Source organism: Rhinoraja longicauda, chromosome 2, assembly GCF_053455715.1.
Source record: "Rhinoraja longicauda isolate Sanriku21f chromosome 2, sRhiLon1.1, whole genome shotgun sequence".
Lineage (NCBI taxonomy): Eukaryota > Metazoa > Chordata > Chondrichthyes > Rajiformes > Arhynchobatidae > Rhinoraja > Rhinoraja longicauda.
In genome coordinates this window covers 14,121,939-14,144,768 of record NC_135954.1, presented here as the reverse complement: position 1 = coordinate 14,144,768, position 22,830 = coordinate 14,121,939, and the positions used below count along the sequence as shown (strand labels likewise).

The following is a 22,830-nucleotide window of genomic DNA, read 5'->3' as shown; positions in this document are numbered from 1 at the left end:
CCTGTTTCTACTCTGTATACCTCAATGAGTCTATGTTGCCAGACCCACTGAGTAACTCCAGCAACTTGTGTTTTTAATACAATACCGTGCTGGATTTTAGTTTGCAAAATCCATTGTTATTTCCTTTAAGCAAAATCCATTGCTATTTCCATCTGCAGAGGACCGGGAGTAATGAAATGCGCAAATAGGAAGAATTAGCATCTGAGTTGCTAAGACCCATTATACCAGCACCTCGCTCTATATCTCACCATTGAAGTTTCTAAGCCCTTTTACATAAGGAACAATTCACCAGTGAAACGTCAGCGTTTATCCTTTTTTTACTCAGTATAATTTAGATTCCTGAATTGAAAATTATTTCCTAATAAACATGGTGTCAAATTCCTTATTTGTCTGAATGCTGATGGTTCCTCACCAGACTTCAGACAGGCGGAAGAGTGAAACCACATGTAGCTCAGTTTCACATGAAGACAGGAGGACGACTGATACTGCAATGTTAATGGAAATTCAATCAACAAGGAGAAAGACAGACACAGAAGTGACTCCGGGTCAATACATTATCGTAAAAAGACACAAAGTGTTGGAGTAGCTCAGCGGGTGAGGCAGCATTTCTGGAGGACGTGTTTAGGCGACATTTCAGATCGGGACCCTTCTTCAGACTGATTGTAGTGTTGCAGTGGGGCGGGGGCCAGACAAGTGGGAGAAATGGTTCAAGGGGCCAGGATCAAGGATGTCATTGAATAATTACACCTCATTGTGAAACCAGAGGGTAGATAACGAAGGCTGTTAAACAGCAACAACATAGGATGACAAATTGGTGTTCTCCTCCAAGCAAGTCTCAGGGAGCTCTGAAAGAGATTAGAATCATAGTGAGGCCCACCGCAAACTGGAGGAACAGCACCTCATATTTCGCTTGGACAGCTTACAGCCCAGCGGTATGAACATTTGCTTCTCTAACTTTAGATAGTTCCTCTGTCCCTCTCTTCCCCTCCCCCTTCCCAGTTCTCCCACTGTCTTCCTGTCTCCACCTATATCCTTATTCACAAAATGCTGGAGTAACTCAGCAGGTCAAGCAGCAACTCGGGAGAGAAGGAATGGGTGACGTTTCGGGTCGAGACCCTTCTTCAGACTGATGTCGGGGGTGGGACAAAGGAAGGATATAGGTGGAGACAGGAAGATAGAGGGAGATCTGGGAAGGAGGAGGGGAAGGGAGGGACAGAGGAGCTATCTGAAGTTGGAGAAGTCGACGTTCATACCACCGGGCTGCAAACTGCCCAGGCAGAATATGAGGTGCTGCTCCTCCAATTTCCGGCGGGCCTCACTATGGCACTGGAGGAGGCCCATGACAGAGAGGTCAGACTGGGAATGGGAGGGGGAGTTAAAGTGCTGGGCCACCAGGAGATCAGTTTTGTTAATGCGGACCGAGCGCAGGTGTTCAGCGAAGCGATCGATGTAAATAAGTTGACATCTAGAGCAGCGGATGCAATAGATAAGGTTGGATGAGGTGCAGGTGAACCTCTGTCTCACCTGGAAAGACTGTTTGGGTCCTTTAATGGAGTTGAGGGGGGAGGTAAAGGGACAGGTGTTGCATCTCGTGCGGTTGCAAGGGAAAGTGCCCGGGGTTGAGGTGGTTTGGGTAGGAAGGGACGAGTGGACCAGGGAGTTACGGAGGGAACGCAGAGAGGGGAGGGGATGGGAAGATATGGCCAGTGGTGGGGTCCCGTTGTAGGTGACGGAAATGTTGGTGGATGATATGTTGGATCCGCTGGCTGGTGGGGTGGAAGGTGAGAACGAGGGGGATCCTATCCTTGTTGCGAGTGGGGGGAGGGGGAGCAAGAGCGGAGCTGCGGGATGTAGAAGAGACCCTAGTGAGAGCCTCATCTATAATGCAGGAGGGGAAGCCCCGTTTTCTGAAGAACGAGGACATCTCGGAAGCCCTAGTCTGAAACACCTCATCCCGGGCGTATTCCACCTATATCCTTTCTTTGTCCCGCCCGACATCAGTCTGAAGAAGGGTCTAGACCTGAAACGTCACCCATTCCTTCTGTCCAGAGATGCTGCCTGACCCGCTGAGTTACTCCAGCATTTTGTGATGCCCAGAATCTAAACAGTAGTAATCACATTGGTGCCTTGCAGAGACCACACCGGATGTATTGTGCAGTTTAGGCCCCCTTACTTTAGAACAAAAGTCATGACTTTATTTTCCACAGAACCTTATTCCCTTTATCATGTATCTATACATTGTGGACAGATTGATCGTAATCATGCAGTCTTTCTGCTGACTGGATAGCATGCAACAAAAAAAACTTTTCATTGAGCGTAGCAGTAATTGCTGCCTTACAGCGCTAGAAACCCAGGTTCGATCCAGACTATGGGTCCTGTCTGTACGAAGTTTGTACGTTCTCCCCGTGACTGCGCAGGTTTTCTACAAGACCTTAGATTTTCTCCCACACTCTAAAGACATACAAGTTTGTAGGTGAATTCTTCTTCTTAAGCCCTTTGCTCCTCTGGGGAGCGTAGGCCATTGACAAATGTCTTCTTCCTCACTCTGTTGTTGGCGGTTCTTTCGAGATCTCCTTTTTCCTTGGGGGGTCCATTTCAGGGCTTGCCAGTGGATGTTTGTGGCAGGTTTTCTGAGGGTGTGTCCAATCCAACGACATTTTCTCCTTCAAATTTGTAAGTCAATGGGATCCTGGCTTGTTCTTTTCCACAGGTCCACATTATTTACTTTGTCTCTCCACCAGATGTTTAGTATTCTCCGGAGGCAGGTGTTAATGAATATTTGCAGCCTGTTTGTTGTTTTCCATGTCTCTGGTGCATACAGCATCACCTGCTTCACATTTGAGTTAAAGATGCGTATTTTGCTGTTGATTGAGATGTTTTGAGCTCCAGATCTTCCTGAGCATGTTAAACACCACCCTAGCCTTATTGGTTCTGCTTTTAATGTCTGCATCTGCAGGTATGTGAATGCTTCTACCTCCTCTAGGGCAGTGCTGTGCATGAGGATAGGGTTGCTGGTTTTGGAGTCGATCTGCATCACCTGCGTCTTTGCTGTATTGGGTGTAAGACCAAGTTTTGTTGCAGCTTGTGAGAGTCTGTCTGTCTTCTCCTGCATTTATATCTGTGTGTGTGAAAGGAGAGCTATGTCATCTGTAAAGTCAAGGTCATCTAGCCCCTCCCACATTATCCACTGAATTCCATTTCTTTTCCCTTCAGTTGTTTCCATCATGATCCAGTCAATTGCCAAGAGGAACAGTAGACACCCCTGCTTGACGCTTGTGTTGACACTAAAGCTCTGGGAGAGCTGGCCTGCATGCATGACTTTGCATGAGGTTCCACCACACGAGTTCTTGATTAAGTTTATGATCTTGGTGGGAATTCCATAGTGGTCCATTAGTGTTGTCCTGTCTAAGCTGTCAAACACCTTCTCAAAGTTGAAGTTGATTTACAGGGGCGTGACATTCAATAGATTATTCAATGATGATGCGTAGTGTTGCTGCGTGGTCTGCACGAACGATCCTTCCTGAAACCTGCTTGCTGGTCCCGTAGCCTCGTGGCTACAGCTTCCTGAAGACAGTTGAGGATGACCCGGTTGAGAATTTTACTGGGTAAGGAAATCAGGGTGATCCCTCGGTAGTTGTTACATTTTCTCAGGTCACCTTTTTTTTGGCAGTTTCACAATGTATCCGCCTGCCTATTCTGTGGGTGCCTTTTCCTCTTCCCAAATTCTCCCAAAGAAGCCGTAGAGCATGTCTGTGATGAGTCTATATCTACTTTAAGGGCTTCAGGTGGAATATTGTCAGGGTCAGCAGCCTTGCCAGTTTTCAGTTGCTTGATTGCAGCCTTTATTTCTGATTTTGTTGGTCTATCACACTTAATTTGTAGTGGTTTCCTGGCTTTGGGAATATGCGGCTGTACTGCCGGTGGTGGCCTGTTTAGGACTTCTTCGAAATGATCTACCCATCTGCACCTCCTGGGTTGAAAGCACTTCAGTTCTTGTCTGTTATTGGTTCATTACTGTACAGGTATCTCCCAGATGATTTCCTTGTGATGATAATATAACTCCCTCGTGTTCCTTCGAGTCGCTGCAATTTCTGCCTCTTTGGCAAGCCTCTCCACCTGTGTTCTCTTGTCCCTCCTGATGTTCTTTCGCACTTTGTGCCGTCTGTTGTGACTCCTTTTGGGCCAAAGCCTTTTCAGCTCTTGTTCTTGAGTTATTCACTTTCTCTCTGAACTTTGTTGGATTGTGTTAAGTGTTTCTGGTGTTATCCACCCCTTGTGCTTTTGGATCCTTCTCCCTAGGGCCTTCTCACAGGTTGAGCTCCAAGCAGCTTTTAGGCGTTCCTACTCCTCATTTATTGTCCATCATTCCTTCCTCCTCAGCTGTAGCTCTGTATTTCCCCTTGATATTCTTGAACTTCTTCACCACTTGAGCACTGCTGAGATATTCAGTGTTGTATTTCACTCTTTGGCCTTAACTTGAATTTCCCTACCAGGAGGTGTTGGTCCGAAGCTGCATCTGCTCTTCTTCTTGTTCTGACATCTTCCACGGACCTTCTGAACTTTTTAGACACAAATGTGGTCAATTTGGTTTTCTATGACATGATCTGGTGACACCCAAGTTGTTTTGTAGATCGTTTATTGGCTTGGTACAAATGTAAATTGCCCCTAGTGCGTGTACAATTGCATTAATATGCGGGAATCGCTGGCTGGTGCGGACTCTGTGGGCCGAAGGGCTTGTTTCCATGCTGTATCTCTAAATGAAACTGTATCTCTGTACATGTGACAATCAACCCAAGTTTATTGTTAATCTCAGAGTAGTGCGGCTGGAGTTCTACCAGCTGCACCACTGTGCCGTCCTTGAAATGTTACAAAGTAATTATCTGCAATTCCTTACTTCGAACAATATTTTCCCTGAGAATCAACCATAGAGAAATGTTTGAAAGGCTGACGGAAAGAGAATACTACAAATACAAATTCATGAGATATTTTTGGATTATTTGTTTTTGGCTCAACAATTACATAATTTTGTAACAAAGTCTGTACAACTATAACTGCTGTCACTAGATAGTGCAGTGAAGATATACGATCACATTTCTTGTGCAGACCTACATTATTAATAAACTAACAGAAATATTTTCTCGTCACTAAGCTAAAGCTGATAGAAGTTTAATAGTGGAATTTTTCTGCTTACAGGGCACTCAGAAATGCACTCTTTACAGCTAATCTAATGGGTTGGGAGCATATTGCACAAACTAAGATCAAGAAAGTTATGAAAAGACTGTTAATACATCCTTAATTCCACATTTCAACATTTCAGAGAACCATAATCTTCAGTGAAAACATAATCTTGCATGTTATAGAAATATACTGAACTTTGTATAACTGGCTGCCTGATGGGAGAGGGGAAAAGAGGAAGTAGCAAGCAAACCTTGCCAATATACTCTGCAGGACAATGTTGCCCTTTTGTTTAAGCAAACAATGTTATCTTCCAGATTCAGGGACAATTTATTCCGAGCTATTATCAAGCAACTGAACCATCCTCTCACCAGCTAGCCTGACCTCCCATCCACCTCATTGGAGACCTTTGAACTATCTTTAATCAGACTTTATCTTGCACTTAATGTTGTGCCCTTTATCCTTTATCTGTACACTGTGGACTGCTTGATTGTAATCATGTATAGTCTTTTCCTTGATTGGATAGCATGCAACAAAAGGTTATCGGGGCAATAAACAAAACAAAAGTTTGGGAAAATGCTAAATCATGGATATTGAGGGCCTATCAACATTTTCTAACAAAACAAATTTGGGAGATTAAGAGAATATAAATACATTAATAAAATGAACAAGAATGTTTCACTTATAAACCATAATGTTTGCATCAACTAAATTTAGTTTGCTTAATTTTCAAACCCTTTAATGGAGAGTTGAGTGGTAGAAAATTTAAAGTTTGTATATCAGAATTTTCAAATGACTTCTCACAAGGAAAACACAAATAATGTTAGAGAAATTACATTAAATACATTACTATCACAAATTGCAGAAATAAGTTGATTACAGACGTGCCATTATTGAGCATCAAATGCAAGGGCAGAGATGCAAGACTTGAACTTTAGAAAAGATAAGATCAGCTGTAGCCAAAGCTCTTTGCGTAGTTTTGTCCACTGCGTGATCGGATATGATAGCATGAGATAGGGTGCAGAGCCAGGGAAAAATATAAAATGGAAAGGAACAGTAGAAATCATTTCCCTTAGCAGCAGGATCAATAACCATGGAACACACATTAGGTTGAGAATTTGTTTTTGTGCCCACCCATCACTTGGAGGCAGAAACCCTGATGATATTTAAAAATAAATCCTGGATCTGAACATGAAGTGCCCAATGTACAAGGTGCAGATTGCAAACTGGAAAGATGGATTAACCTAATAATTATTTTTATTTGGCTTGCATGTACCAAACAGCTGTAAATTGCCTTGATTCTATGAAATCAAGCTGTACAAAAATAATTGCAGAATAACGTAAGCCCTCTTCTTTATTGAAAAGTTAAGTTCTGCAGTCATCACTGAAGTGAAAATTAGATACAAATGAACCAAGAAGTTAAACCTTAAATGGTGGCCTAAAAAACTCAATGTAACATATAGTTAGTCTACTGGAATGGAGAGTGAAGAGTTGACTTTTGACTACGGTTCTTTGAAATCTATATTATTCATGGATGAAGTTTAGCATCATATCGGTGGCATAAAATTTCCTTTTTTCTTAAAATATCTTCCTGTTAACTATCCCTTTTGCTTTCAGCATGCTTATCTTAAACCATTCACCTCACTTTTTCACTCGTATGAAGTGGGCCTTGCTCTTTGTAAATTTAATAAATTCTCTGTGGTCTGGCTTTAACAAGAACTAAACGTTTCTTGTTTAAAATAAATACACAACGGCTATATTACTTGGTCTTACCACTGGAATTGAAGAATGGTTTGGAGAATGTGAATGGCAAATGAGGAAGAAAATTATTAGCAAACTACATTAAGCTATAGTACAGGAAATCTCGACATCCAGGGTCAAAATAGTAGTCAATGTGATGTAAAGACACATCTCAAAGATGGTATCTTCAATCGTACGGTAGATCATTTATACTACATTGGAATGCCATCTTGGATTAAGTTGTATAGTGCAGCAACCAACAAATAAAAATTATTTGCCGCAAGAAAGCTACCAGCAAGCAACAGGGGATACTGTATGCAATAATGACAACTGCACAGAAAATTCAGAATTCAGGACAAAATTAGACCAAAGATTATAATTCAGATGTCAATATATAATGAAGAGGAAATTTACATGGTCATTGTTCAACATGAATGAAAAATTATATAGGTGATTACTGACCATTCCCAAACACTCCCTTGGATCAAAATAGTTAAAGCTATTTCAGTGCAAGAATACACGATGAAGTCAAGTGATGAATCTAGATCTTGCACAACAATGTGGGTACATTAACAATTTCTCATATTTTAAAAAAACATGCTACAAAAAATGGTGTTAATGAAACCCCGACAAAAGATAAATTTAATACCAGAACGTGTCCGATTGAAAGCCACAGCCTTCCTAAGAAAGATTCTGCAATTGTGGAAATATAGACAATAAAATGTATAAATTGCTTTGTTTACACACATAACGAAAAAAATGAACAGACCATGGCAAATCTGCTTTCATTTCTTAAATGAGATTTATCAGTCCTGTGCAACAGTTTTACACTGCACTGACTGTTTGACCATTGTCAGATGAGCTGAATAAAAAGTTAAATTGTAATTAGTAGCTGACCAATTTTTTTCCAAATTAAAAAAAATTATTGTATGTTAAACTATTGTGGCTAGATAGTCTTTCACTTCTGCTGGAGCGAGCCTGCGAAATCCTGCCTCATCGCAAATTCCAACTTCTATATTGTCTTCTGTCATCTGGCCTTCAAAGCTCTCCTGTTCGTGAAATAAATAGTTCAGGCTGTAAGTGTATTGTACTGCATGCTGCATAAAAATAATTTCAGCTAAAGCTTTTTATTAACATTGAGAGTAAAAGTCAAGTTATCTGACCTTAAGTGTTAAGATTGCTGTATGAATGGCATCTTCAAGTTCGAGATCTTCATTGTACCTACAGTCACAAAGTCCATTAAATTATTTTTCCCCTGGAAGAATATAATCCATTTAACAATTTGTAAAGCATAGAGAAAATTTTAAATTGCTTTAAAAAAATTGTTCAAGCTCGAATCCACAATGTAGTGAAGACCATTTTAAGAAAAACACTAAAATAATCTCCACGCAATATTAACATCTCGGAGACCAGAAATGTGTCAACAAATACGACCCGAGTTATTATATTTTACTTAGCAAAGCAAAATAAAGTTCCAAAAATGAATAATTACCTTTTCTGAAAACAGTTGTAAACACACATGCTAGTGAAAGTGCATTGACATGGCAATATGGCAATGGGCATGGTTACATAAACATAGAAAATAGGTGCAGGAGGCCACCATTCGGCCCTTCGAGCCGGGACCGACATTCATTGTGATCATGGCTGATCATTCACAATCAGTAACCCGTGCCTGCCTTCCCCCCCCCATATCCCATGATTCCCCAAGAACTCTATCTAACTCTCTTTTAAATTCATCCAGCGAATTAGCCTCCACTGCCTTCTGTGGCAGAGAATTCCACAAATTCACAACTCTGGGTGAAAAGGTTTTCTCGTCCCAGTTTTAAATGGCCTCCCCTTTATTCTTAAGACTGTGGCCCCTGGTTCTGGACTTCCCCCAACATTGGGAAATTTTTTCCTGCATCTAGCAGGTCCAGTCCTTTTATAATTTTATACGTCTCTATAAGATCTCCTCTCATCCTTCTAAATTCCAATGAATACAAGCCCAGTGTTTCCAATCTTTCCTCAATCGACAGTCCCGCCATACCGGGGATTAACCTCATGAACCTAAGCTGCACTGCTTCAATAGCAAGGATGTCCTTCCTCAAATTAGGAGACCAACACTGCACACAATACTCCAGATGTGGTCTCACCAGGGCCCTGTACAACTGCAGAAGGACCTCTTTACTCCTATACTCAAATCCTCTCGTTATGAAGGCCAACATGCCATTAGCTTTCTTCACTGCCTGCTGTACCTGCATGTTTACTTTCAGTGACTGGTGTACAAGGACACCCAGGTCTCGTGGCATTTCCCTTTTTCCTAATCTGACACCATTGAGATAATAATGTGCCTCCCTGTTTTTGCCGCCAAAGTGGATAACCTTACATTATACTGCATCTGCCAACTCACTCAACCTGTCCAAGTCACCCCGTAACCTCCTAGCATCACCTTCGCAGTTCACACTGCCACCCAGCTTTGTGTCATCTGCAAATGTGCTAGTGTTACTTTTAATTCCATCATCCAAATCATTAATATATATTGTGAATAGTTGCGGCCCTAGCATCGAACCTTGCAGCACTCCACTCGCCACTGCCTGCCATTCTGACAGGGACCCATTTATTCCTACTCTTTGTTTCCTGTCTGCCAACCAATTCTCTATCCATGTCAATACCCTACTTCCAATACCATGTGCTCTAATGTTGCCCACTCATCTCCTGTGGGACCTTATCAAAGGCTTTCTGAAACACTACATCCACTGGCTCTCCTTCATCCATTTTACTTGTCACATCCTCAAAAGATTCCCGAAGATTAGTCAAGCAGGATTTCCCCTTCATAAATCCATGATGACTTGGACCAATCCTTTTACTGCTATGCAAATGTGCCGTTATTATTTCTTTAATAATTGACTCCAGCATCTTCCCCATCACCGATGTCAGGCTAACTGGTCTATAATTCCCTGTTTTATCTCCCGTTCCTTTCTTGAAAAGTGGGATAACATTACCTATCCTCCAATCCACAGGAAATGATCCTGAATCTATAGAACACTGGAAAATGATCACTAGAGCCAGGATGTTTAGGCGCTAAAAATCACTGAAATAGGCAGGCAAATAGGCATAATAAAATTACAAAAAGGGCATTTATTGACAAAAAAAGGCAAAATATGGTTAAAAATTATAATATAAATGTATACTACATTAAATGACCAATGTTGCCTGGTTACACATAATTACTAGCATTTTTTTCAAAGTATCTGGTATTAAACTATGCCGCCTGCCAGACAGAATATGCTTCAGTTGTGATCACCAATGCATCCACAATTTCCAGTCACCTCCTCGAGTACCCTGGGATGCAGACCATCAGGCCCTGGGGATTTATCAGCCTTCAGTCCCATTAGTCTACCCAATACTATTTCTCACCTAATGCAGATTTCTTTCAGTTCCTCTGTCTCCCTAGATCTTGTCCTCTAGTACATCTGGGAGATTGCGTCTTCCTTAATGAAGACAGAACCAAGTACCTGTTTAACTCTTCTGCCATTTCCTTGTTCCTCATAATTTCATCTGTTTCTGCCTTCATTTGTCATTACTTATCTTTTTCTCTTAACATACCTAAAGAAGCTTTTACTGTCCTTCTTTATATTTTTGGCCAGCTTACCCTCGTACTTCATCTTTACACCCCATATTGCCCTTTTTGTTACCTTCTGTTGTCCTTTGAAAGTTTCCCAATCCTCTGGCTTCCTGCTACTCTTTGCTGTTATTCATCTTTTCTATTAGTTTTATTCCATCCCTAACTTCCCTTGTCAGCCACAGTTGCCTCCTACTCCCCTTAGATTCTTTCTTCCACTTTGGAATTAAATGATCCTGCACCTTCTGGATTATGCCCAGAAATTCCTGCCATTGCTGTTCCACCATCATTCCTGCTAGGATCCTTTTCCAGTCGACCTTGACCAGCTCCTCTCATGCCTCCATAGTCCCCTTTGTTCAACTGCAACACTGACACTGCAACCTTCTCCCTCTCAAATTGCAGATTAAAACTAATCATATTATGGTCACTACCTCCGAGCTGTTCGTTTACTTTGATTTCCGTTATTAAATCTGGTTCATTGGACAACACTAAATCCAGAATTGCCTTCTCTCTGGTAGACTCCAGTACAAGCTGCTCTAAGAATACATCTCGGAGGCCATGTTTGTGTCAATTTGACACGTGTCACCTACCTAAACATCGTTGCAGACCAGGTACACCCCTTCATGGCAATGGTATTCCCTGATGGCAGTGACCTCTTTCAGCAGGATAATGCACCCTGCCACACTGCACACATTGTTCAGGAATGGTTTGAGGAACATGAAGTGTTCACGGTGTTGCCCTGGCCTCCAAATTCTCCAGATCTCAATCCGATTGAGCATCTGTGGGATGTGCTGCATCGACAAGTCCGATCCACGGCAGCTCCACCTCACAACTTACAGGACTTGAAGGATCTGCAGCTAATGTTTTGGTGCCAGATACCACAGGACACCTTCGGGGGTCTTGTAGAGTCCATGCCTCGGCAGATCGGCACTGTTTTGGCGGCACATAGAGGACCAACAGCATATTAGGCAGGTGGTCATAATGTCTTGGCTCATGAGTTTAGAAGGATGAGAGGGGATCCTATAGAAACATATAAAATTATAAAAGGACGGGACAAGCTAGATGCAGGAAAATTGTTCCCAATGTTGGGCGAGTCCAGAACCAGGGGCCACAGTCTTAGAAAAAAGGGGAGGCCATTTAAAACTGAGGTGAGAAGGAACTTTTTCCACCCAGAGAGTTGTGAATTTGTGGAATTCTCTGCCAGAGGGAGTGGAAGCCAAATCACTGGCTGGATTTAAGAGAGAGTTAGATAGAGCTCTAGGGGCTAGTGGAATCAAGTGATATGGGGAGAAGACAGGCACGGGTTATTGATTAGGGGACGATCAGCCATGATCACAATGAATGGCGGTGCTGGCTCGAAGGGCCAAATGGCCTCCTCCTGCACCTATTTTCTATGTTTCTATCAGTGTATCTACAGCTGCTTCATCATTACCTTTCAATCGCAAGGTCAGAAGTGGATCTGTTTGCTAATTGTACAATGTTCAGCACCGTTTTCAACTCCTTAGATAATGAACCAGTCCACAACTAAATACTGCAAGACCGGAACAGTATCCAGGACTGGGATGTGTGGGGAAAGTAACTCAAACCCGAGAAGTGCCAAGCAATGGCGATATCCAGCAGTCATCACCCCTTGACAATCAACAGCATTACCATCATTCAACTCCCCACTATCAATATCCTATGGGTCATCAATGACCATTAATTGGAGTAGCCATGTTTACTATGTGCCTCTGAGGTGATAAATCCTACAGTTGGTAACTCTTACCCCAACTCCCTAAAGCTTGTCCGTCATCTAAACAGCTCGTGTAAACTGTGATGGAATACTCTCCACTTGCCTGAATAAGTACAGTTTCAACACTCAAGAAGCTTCTCACCACACCGGACTCAGTAGTCTGCTTGATACACAGCCCATCCGCAGCCATGTACTTACTCCACCACTGATGCACCGTAGCAGTAGTTTATGGACCTACAAAATGCACTGCAACAACTTTAACGGGTATTGATTTTAGATGAATGATCATAAGGCCGAATGGCCTTCTCCTGCACCTATTTTTCTATGTTTCTAACTCACCAAGACGTCATATACAGCACCTTCCAAACCCACAATCTCTACCAGCTGGGTGGACAAGGGTTGCAAAAGCCACCAACTGGAAGTTGTCCTCCAAGCCATAATACTATCCTATATATATATATATATATATCCACTGTTCCTTCACCCTTGCTGGATCAAAATATTGGTACTTTCTCCCTAATAACATTGTTGGTATGGCCAACAGAGAGTTGTGAATCTGTGGAATTCTCTGCCTCAGAAGGCAGTGGAGGCCAATTCTCTGAATGCATTCAAGAGAAAGCTAGATAGGGCTCTTAAGGATAGCGGAGTCAGGGGGTATAGGGAGAAGGCAGGAACGGGGTACTGACTGAGAATGATCAGCCATAATCACATTGAATGGCGGTGCTGGCTCGAAGGGCCGAATGGCCTCCTCCTGCACCTATTGTCTATTGCCACACATTAAGGACTGCAAAGGCTCAAAGCAGCATCCCACAACAATTAAATGCTGGATCACCTCGTAGCCCTTGAACGATTTTTTTTTGTTATTCACCCCTCTTATCTGGTTCCACTTATCACCTGCCTTACCTGCAGAATCCAGATTCCTGCAATGCAGCCTTGGGTATCTCCACATTGCATTTCAGCCACCGTCTTTAGCTCCATCCTCCCCACCACCTGGCTCCATCGGCCCCCCATTTTTCCTTCCCTTAGGAATTTCTACATATCACCCACTAACCACATCTCCCTACTCCATGTTCTCCTCTCCCAATCTGGTTCCATCTGCTCAACATCTATCCTCGTCACCGCCTGCCAGCCCCAGCGTTAATTCTCCCTCCGTCTCACCTCTTTTCATGAGTATCTTCCCTCTCCACTCGGTGCTGATGCAGATACCCGACCCGAAATGTTGACCATCCCGCTGCCTCCATAGATACTGCCTGACTCACTGTCACTCAAACAGTTTGTAATTTCCCCAGAATAGAGCATCTGCCTCCAGAAAAACTGTCAACTTGAACTTGAATCTTGAGGTATTTTTCCAATTTGCCTGGCCCCAATTCCTCCACCTCCCCACCCACTCTCATTTTGCAATATGGACATTCAAAATGAAATGCAATTGCTATTTTACCTCTTTTCAAGGAAGGTTTTTCCATTGACGTAATTCTTTCCCATGGCTGTCGCCTTCCATGCAAAGTAAGCACCCTTTTCGGAAACAGAAAATAGAAAGCAGAAACTTTAAAAAACAGACGTTCATCAGATAGAGGGGAGAAAGAGTTACACGTTGATAGCCTTTCATAAGTGGCCAGGCGATCAATCTGTTTTTCCCCTCTCCGCAGATGCTGCTTGACCTACTGGTATTTTCAGCATTGGCGAACTTTATATTTTCATTAACTGCAACGCTCTACATCTCAGTTCCATGATTGTTTACCTTTTCACTCTCCTTTTCTCATCAGCTACAATCAACTTGCCCTCACCACCCCTCTTCATTGGCAGGATCACCACTTTGGTCCTTCGGTTTCTCTTGGTCTCTACCCAATTACAGACATGCTTTTCAGTCTCTCCAACTCTCCCCTTCTCTACAGCTTCAAACATGTTTGATTTCTAACTTTCTCACAGAATGTCCCAAAATGTTCTTGCTCTAATTGGAATTTTGAACAAATATTTACTTTAATAGTGCTGGTATGAATTATTATGGACTATATAGACTACATATTTGTGGCTGAGATTTTATTTTAAGCTTAGCAAAAAATCAAGCACTTAGATTTTCTTTGACATTATTTAATTTGCAGAAATATTAACACCGTTTCTCTCTGCACAAATGCTGTCTGACCTGATGAATATTTCTAAGAGTCACTTTTTAATGTCAGATTTCCAACATCTGCAGTTCTTTTGCAATGCATGATGAATCTGGTGTCTCCTCGAGATAATGTGCCAATTAGGAGTTTGGTGCCAAAGTTTAAAAGTAAATGAGTTCAGACAGACTGAACTTGTTTTCATATGGTGTTGTTGCAGTTATAGATACCAAGCTTTCATTATATCAGTGTGGGATGAAACTGCAAGATGAAAGAGACTCTAGTCTAATGGCTTACCCATCCTCTATCATCTCAATTCTAGCAGAATGTTGAAGGTTTGTGCAAGGTTTACTCTGCACGAAAGATCTAAAATCAAAAGTCTACAGCAGAATCTACACCATTCCAGAAATCCAATGCTCAAAGGTAAATTTTGATTTCTTACTAATTATACAATAATTTCTAGGGGAAGTTGTTGTAACATACATTAGCTATTTATACAAATAATGCAGCTTTAATAAAGACTGGTGGTAATGGAACTTTTATTTTATTAAGAGCAACAGATTGAAAACAAAGTACTTACAGATGGATCCGACTGAAACAAATATGGCCTTTTCTCATCCCAACCAGCAATTAATAGTGACACTCCAAATGGACGGACTCCACTAAAAGTAAACAAATGAACATTAATGTTCAGGAGACAGGCCTTGCAATCAAAACAAAGGAGGACATTTTGAATGCTTAAAGTGACAATTCACAGGTCAATCTCACCAATATTCTCTCAATGTCCCAACTCGGCTGCGGGGCTTAACACCGTCCGGTGCAACTCGGCTGCGGGATTTAACACCGTCCGGTGCAACTCGGCTGCGGGATTTAACACCGTCCGGTGCAACTCAGCTGCGGGATTTAACACCGTCCGGTGCAACTCGGCTGCGGGATTTAACACCGTCCGGTGCAACTCGGCTGCGGGATTTAACACCGTCCGGTGCGGCTCGGCTGCGGGATTTAACACCGTCCGGTGCGGCTCGGCTGCGGGACTTTTCACCGCTGGTGCGGCTCGGCTGCGGGACTTAGCTGCGCAAGGCTTGGTCGCGGGCCTTTCATCGCCCGGTTCGGCCGCGAGACGTTTCAGCGCCCGGTGCGGGGACTGTGCGGGTCGGTCGGGGACGAGCTGTCTGTCCGTGGGCGTGGGGAAGAGAGGGGAAGTTTTGTTGCCTCCATCACAGTGAGGGGGTGTTTGGAGTCACTGTGATGGACGTTTGTGTTGGGGTTATGTGTCTTGTGTTTTTTTTTTTTTTCTATGACTGCTATGTAGTTTCGTTCGGTACTTCGGTACCGAACGACAAATAAAGCTCTGTTATACTGTTATACTGTTATACATTAGAAATAGAGAATTGCAGATGCTGGTTTACAAAAGCCCTGGAGAGTGTTGGAGAACAAAGAGATCTGGGAGTACAGGTGCATGGTTCCATAGAAATGGTGAATCAGATGGGCAGTGTGGTGAAGGCAGCATCTGGCACACTTGCCTTCACTGTGATGGCTATTTGGTACAAAATTGGGACATCATAATGCAGCTGTTCCTTTTTTGATCATCTAAGATAACTCTGGGGCAACATTTTCACTCAGTGTAGGCATATCTGGAATGAGCCACCAGATAAAGCAAGATAGGCAGATACAATTACAACTTTCAAAAGACATTTGGATATGAAGGGGTCAGAAGGCTATGAGCCAAATGTAAGTAAACAGAATGTTGCCAGTATGGCAACTCGGTCTGCATGGACAAGATGGTTCGAATGGCCTATTTTTGTGCTGTGCAGCCCTTGATCTCTCCTTTCTTTAGTTTGAAGGAATGAGAAGCAATCTCATTGAAACATGAAAACTTCTTGCATAGCTTCAGTGTAGATGCAGAATTGATGTTGTCCTACTAGAATCAGGGAGCACAGCCTCAAAAAGGGTTAGCGATACTGAAAAGCATTAAGTTATAATTTTTTACAACCAGAAGAAAAACAAATTGAAATTATGCTCCCATAGCAGCCTTTGAGCCTCACTTGGTTTATGCAGGACAGGCATCAACAGATGTTAGGAATATAGGGTTATGCAGGAGAGTGGCACGAAGATAAAAGGCCATCCACGATTTTGCTGAAAGATCTTAAATGGGCTACTTCTGCTTTCATCTCATTGGCAATGGTCAGGGCATATTGAGTCCTTAGAAGGCTGCAGATTTTGAATGTATTTCTCTGAGCATCAAGCACAGATTCCATCAGGGAAGTTAGTAAACCCAGTGTGGATTCATGCTTCTAGTGACCAATGTAATTGTAATCTGCTTTGAGCATATGGATAGCCATAATCACTGACTTACCCAGACTGTGTGTATTCCTGCATAACAGAAGCCACCCTCTGTACTAACTGAGCCGTGGGGATGGGCTCTTGATATATTAGGTAGTACTGTTGTGCCAACTTACGAGCCCGACGAATCAATACCCTGTAGGGAATGTAAACTCAGAGTTAGCAAATTAAAATAGCCTGCATGGATCTACAGCTGTCCCTCTCATATAATCCATCATCCTTAGATAATGAGTAGAAAGTCCCAGTAAGGACATTGTACAAGCAATCTTATTCCAACTTAGGCTTCTCTGAATCTTTACCTCAGATAACTTAGTAAATTATTTTACTGTTCTAGGAAGCCTATGTAAATATCATTATTATGTGGTCTTCCATCAAAGCTATGGATTGCTTATTTTCCATAGAAATATTAATTTATACAAAAAATATATAAATTATTGACATTACACAATTCTCAGTATAATCCACACCAGTCAAATTCAGTTTTTCATTCATTCATTCCATTTGCACTACATCAGCCTAGCATCAACTGTCCTTCACACAGTCCTGGAGTAACCAGTCCAAGGGATTTTACTTCCGTTTCAGGACATGCGTGCAACAGTTGCAAGACCTTAATCACGAAAAAGAGCAGGAATAAATCGCTCTGCCCTTCGTATTTACCCCTTCATTTAATACAGACTGTGATCCTTATTACTCATCTACCATAACACGACCTAAGTAACTCAATGTTATCAGAGTTCTTCCTGCAAGGATACAACAACTGAATAACCATTCCCAAGAACCTGGGACCTGAGAGAAGAATTTAACCAAGACTGGTTGCGGAAAGCCAGACAGATGCTGTACACACTAGACTTCTGCCAACACTGCTTCAGAGAAAAATTCCAGTTTTTGCCTTGATCCAGATATTTCTGTGTATATACCTTCTGTATGAAGTTGCAGGAATAACAAGTTTTTAAACTTCAAACCTAGTTTAATGACCATTGAGGATGCAATGTTACAAAGCCACAGTTCCCGAACCAGCACCACTGAGACCAAGCAGACAACAATAACACGAATGACGTTGGAAACAGAAACCTTTAAAAAAAATTAACTGTTCACACTGGTCCCGTTATCCCACTTACCCTGCACTCTGGGTACTTTTACAGGTCAATTAACCTATAAACACTTTGGGATGTGGGAGGAAACTTGAGCATTCAGAGGAAACCCACGAGGTCACAGGTAGAACTTGCAAACTCCATGCAGACAGCACCCAAGGTCAGGAACAAATCTGGGTCTCTGGCGCTGCGAGGCAGCAGTTCTACCAGCTGCACTTTTGTGACAAGGACATGGATAATAAGGAACACAATTCAACAGGAACAATTTGGTGATTGAACTTGTAAATTCGACAGATATTAGTTCTTTGCTCTAAAAGCTTTAGTGACAGCACTTTTCTTTGGTCAACATAATGGAAATATTGAAAACCATGGAATCCAAAAACTCCTGTTCTAGAATCCATCAAGAGGACCCGAACATTCTTATTTACTGATTTGTGTCACCTACCTGTAGTCAGGACCCATTCCACTATACACCATTCCTATGTGCTTCGTGATCGGCTCCACTTTGTGCACACTCTGTTCATCGTAAAGAATAGATTTCTGTTTCTTCTCCGTTGCCAAAACAACACCATTGGATGCTAAGAATTTGAAAAAAATAGTGGAGAGAATTGTAAAAATAAATGCTAAGAAGTTTTATACATACACACATGATATGCCAATATTGTGAGCATGTTGGTAGATGGTTGCTTTTCAAAATAACAAATCCATTTGCATTTAGCACTATTCATGCCCTCTGAACACCTCGGCTAATCAATTTTGAAATGTAAACTCTTTTGTCAGATGACCTATTCCAATGTTTTTCAACACTATACAACCCAAATCAGTTGATGCAAAATTCTCCCGGCATTGGATTTGAAAGTACGACTGCAACCCAGGACAGTGCAACCAGAGAATCAGCCATTTTAAAACTCAGCATCTGAAATGCTTCAACATTGGAGTGCCTCAATTAGAGGGTATGAGCTATAAAGATAATATAATGTCTGGATTAGGGGGTATGAGCAAAAAGGAGAAGTTTGACAATCTTGGATTGTTTTCCCTAGAGTGTCGGAGACTGAGGGGAGACCTGATAAAACTATATAAAATTAGGAAAGATAGGGTAGAACGTCAGAACCCTTTTCAAAAGGAGGAAATGGTAAAGATTAGAGGGCATGGCTTTAAAATAAACGCTTCAAAGTTTAAAGATGTGCAGGGCACATTTCTTCTTAGACAGCAGGTGGGGACGCGCTGCCAGGAGTGGTGCCTGGGACGCGCTGCCAGGAGTGGTGGTGGAGGCAGATACAATAGTGATGTTTAAGAGTCATTTAGATAGGTACACGGTTGTGCCTATCCATGGGGGAATGGCTCCTAATGCTTCTCACTAATATTAGTGAGAAGCATTAGGAGCCATTCATGTGGAGAATGGAGAATAAACAGTTTATGTGCAGCTTTATGAGGCTAGTTAAGCTTGGCATCATATTCAACACTAATACTGTGGGCCAAAGAATATGTTCCGGTGCTGTACATTTCTATGTTCTATCAGATTAGTGCCCTGTTTCCCAGTTAAGAATCAAAAATAAGAAAACAAAATCCATTTACAGTTGCTGTCAACCTGTTGTTGTTAAAAATACAAAGGTAATATTACTGTCCATACCTTTAATTCCAACTGCTGGAGCTCCTGCGGCTACAGCTGCCAAAGCATACTCAATCTGGACAAGTTTGCCTGAAGGACTACGATATAAAGTATAAATTAGTATAGGTGAATCCAAAATTGATTTATTTCCCAAGTTTCCGTGCAAATTTCCCTTTTGAAGTTCACCTGCACCCCCTCCAACATCATTAATTGTATCCGTTGTTCCAGATGTCAACTTCTTTACATCAGCAAGACCAAGCGCAGGCTCGGCGATTGTTTCGCTCAATACCTCCGCTCAGTCTGCCTTAACCAACCTGATCTCCCGGTGGCTCAGCACTTCAACTCCCCCTCCCATTCCCAATCTGACCTATCTGTCCTGGGCCTCCTCCATTGTCATAGTGGGGCCCAGTGCAAATTGGAGGAACAGCACCTCATATTTCGCTTGTGCAGTTTACACCCCAGCGGTATGAACATTGACTTCTCTAACTTCAGATAGTTCTGTCCCTCTTTCCTCTCCCCCTTCTCCCACTAGTTTTCCTGTCTCCTACTACATCCTATCTTTGTCCCACCCCCTCCCATCAGTCTGGAGAAGGGTCTCAACCCAAAACGTCACCCATTCCTTCTCTCCAGATATGCTGCCTGACCCGCTGAGTTACTCCAGCATATTGTGTCTACCTTCGATTTAAACCATCATCCGCAGTTTTCTTTCCTACACAAAATTATAATCCAGCACATTTGGGACTTGGGTGGTGCCAGACTGGCAAATATTCTGGACCTTTAGATGTTATCTCTATTAACACCCCATCAATTAAATTCATTTTTCTTCAGTGTTACACAGTATGATAAATATTCCAGACAACCTGGTGAGTGAAAAGCAAATGTAGGATCCGTTGCCAAAGTGAGCATGGGAAACATTGCCCAGTGGATCAGACGCTGAGCCATCAGGATTTCGGAATAGCTGGACAGTGGACTGCCAAGGTTTAACTGCATAGAAAACTTACTGCATATAGAAAATTAAGGTTACACAGAAAATGATTTCAAATCTAGTATCAGTTCCTCTCCAACATTGTTACACTACTCCAAAACACAAACTTTCTCTTAGTAATGCCAAGTGATCACTTTGCATTATTCAGTGCACACACTCAAAACCATTGAGAATATAGCACCAGTAAATATAAGCATCATTCATCACAGTGCAACAGCTAGCAACCACCTCAGGAAACCAAGTTACAAATTAAATCTGAGAACAGTCATATTATTTGCTGACATGGTGAGGATCAAGAGTCCCCAATCCACACCACCCTAATGCACAAACGAAAAAATAACCCGAGATCGGATCTGGAATCAAAACTTGCACTTTCCCATTTGACCAGGAGAATCCCTTTGGAAAAGGAGAAATATCTTGAACAACCGTAGAAATTCTCGGTCAGTCGGAGGGACAGGGGACCGGTAACCCACCCAAATGGTCGTTGGACGGCGGGACCTGCCTAAAGGCTTATCAGTTGGCGTAACCAGGAGGGAGCTGGAGACGTTGGGTGCTAGGAACAAGATAGGAGGGTGAACTGGGGTAACTCCTACAGTAACTTCACAGTAGGCTGCAAGAGGTGCCCCCGGCTGGACGTGGGAACTGCTCCAGTACATCGAGCACGGACAGACCAGACTTTGGACTTTGAAAAAATGAGACCAAAATGGCAGCACCTGCATGTGTAATGTAGGCAAAAAGAATTTCAATGTGCACAAGATTTTCCCAGGAACAAATTGCAAAAAAAAAGACCAGCTCCTTTGTTATTGCTCCCTTAGAGTCAGCAAAAAAGGAACTGGTCATCAACTTTTGGAAACAAGGTTGAGTACACATCAGTGGTGCTGAAATGGTCAGCCTCAAGTTCCTTAATGTAAACATCACCAATGTAACCTGATCAAACCACTTCTGAGGTATGGCCAACAATGCACATCAACACCTCTAATTCCTCAGCATATCTCTTACCAATTTCTACCATAGAAAGCATCCTATCAGAATGCAACTACTCTGCCCAAGACCGCAAGAAATTGCAGAATTGTGACTGATCCCAGTACATCATACAAGCCAGCCTCCCACCCACCCCCCAACTCTATCTACACCTCATCCTGCCTCAAAAGAAAACAACTAAAAATCAAGGACCACTCAGCCTGCAGTAATTCATTCTTCTCCCTTTTCCTGTTGGGCAGAAGGTAAAAAAGCTTTCATATGCAAGGTATGTATTCCCAACATACTTCATTGTGACTTTTTTTTAAATTGTGCACTCTCTACACCGCATATTTTTCCCCTTTGCACCACCTCTAGCACTCATGTATAGTATGATTCTACTCGTGCGATATTTGTCTGGGTAGTACACAAACCAAAGTTTTTCCACTGTATGTCAATACACATAATAATAAACCAATACATGTAATCTCCAAACAAGACATTTAATTTTTCCTTCCGTAAATGACATTAGTGAATCAGAAATGTTCCTTCCTCACTACTTTTAGATTGTTGTTATTGACACTACCATTTTTACTTTTGAATGTTACATTAATTGAATGTAATGACCGTAATTATACACGATCTTACGCCTCGGATCAATGGTCCAGAACTTTTGCAGCATATGCTAAAGTCCACGATACATTAAGTTGTCACACACACACACAATACAAAAAAAAAAGACACGGAAATAGAGAAGGTGGATACAAAATGCTGGAGCATCTCTGGAGAGAAGGAATGGGTAACATTTCGGGGTGAGGCCCTTGTGTAGACGGGAATAGAGAAAGTGAATTGACAATTTCAAAATGTTTCGCAAATGTATGATGAAACACACACCAATTGGGGGACTTGATTTTTCTTTGAACACTGTTTGAACCCCACCAGTGCTCGCTTCCAGTGCAGTGCCGTCTCCATCCATAGCAAAAGCGAAACTAAGCCTGGACACCATTGCAGAGGAGCTGACTGCAGTGAGCCGACAGCCCCCAGTAAGGCCCAGGCCAGGGCGCTAGACTATGAGCACCAGTGACGCTGCACTTTGCAACAGGTGAAGAAGCCGCAGTCCTTCCAGACTAGAGATGTGACCAGCAGCCGCGACTGCTGCCCAAACGCCACGGTCTCACCCGGTCTCCGTGCGGCCGAGGGCTGAAACCCCGCTTACCTGAAGGTGGTGAGCGAGAAGCTGTACCCGCGGTCCGCCATCTTCCCGCCGCTCACGCTTCTGGAGCGATGGGAACGGTCGCTCAGCTCACGGCCTGCGTCACTTCCTGTCAACCTCCCTCGCTCGCCCAATCACGGTCGCGCTGACGCCAGATGTGACGGAACTACAACATCCGGCCGGGACTGCGGCGGTCCCGTGCGGTAAACGCGCGCGGGGGACGCAGGGATTTGTAGTTCCTTTTATGGGGGCAGCGTCTGGCTCCGCTCCTCCGCGGTGGCG

At 42.7% G+C, this 22,830-nt stretch overlaps 1 protein-coding gene across 1 annotated transcript; it reads right to left on the bottom strand.

Annotated features, from left to right (window-relative positions):
• Positions 1-4,790: 4,790 nt before the first annotated feature.
• LOC144602304 (proteasome subunit alpha type-2) lies at positions 4,791-22,671 on the bottom strand. The gene is made up of 8 exons (XM_078415251.1): positions 22,552-22,671; positions 19,415-19,491; positions 18,230-18,362; positions 16,707-16,829; positions 14,931-15,012; positions 13,687-13,760; positions 8,079-8,136; positions 4,791-7,964 (listed from the first exon to the last, which is right to left on the bottom strand). The coding sequence occupies exons 1-8, from the start codon at positions 22,590-22,592 to the stop codon at positions 7,848-7,850; spliced, it is 705 nt and encodes a 234-aa protein (XP_078271377.1). The 5' UTR covers positions 22,593-22,671; the 3' UTR covers positions 4,791-7,847.
• Between the last annotated feature and the right edge of the window lie 159 nt (positions 22,672-22,830).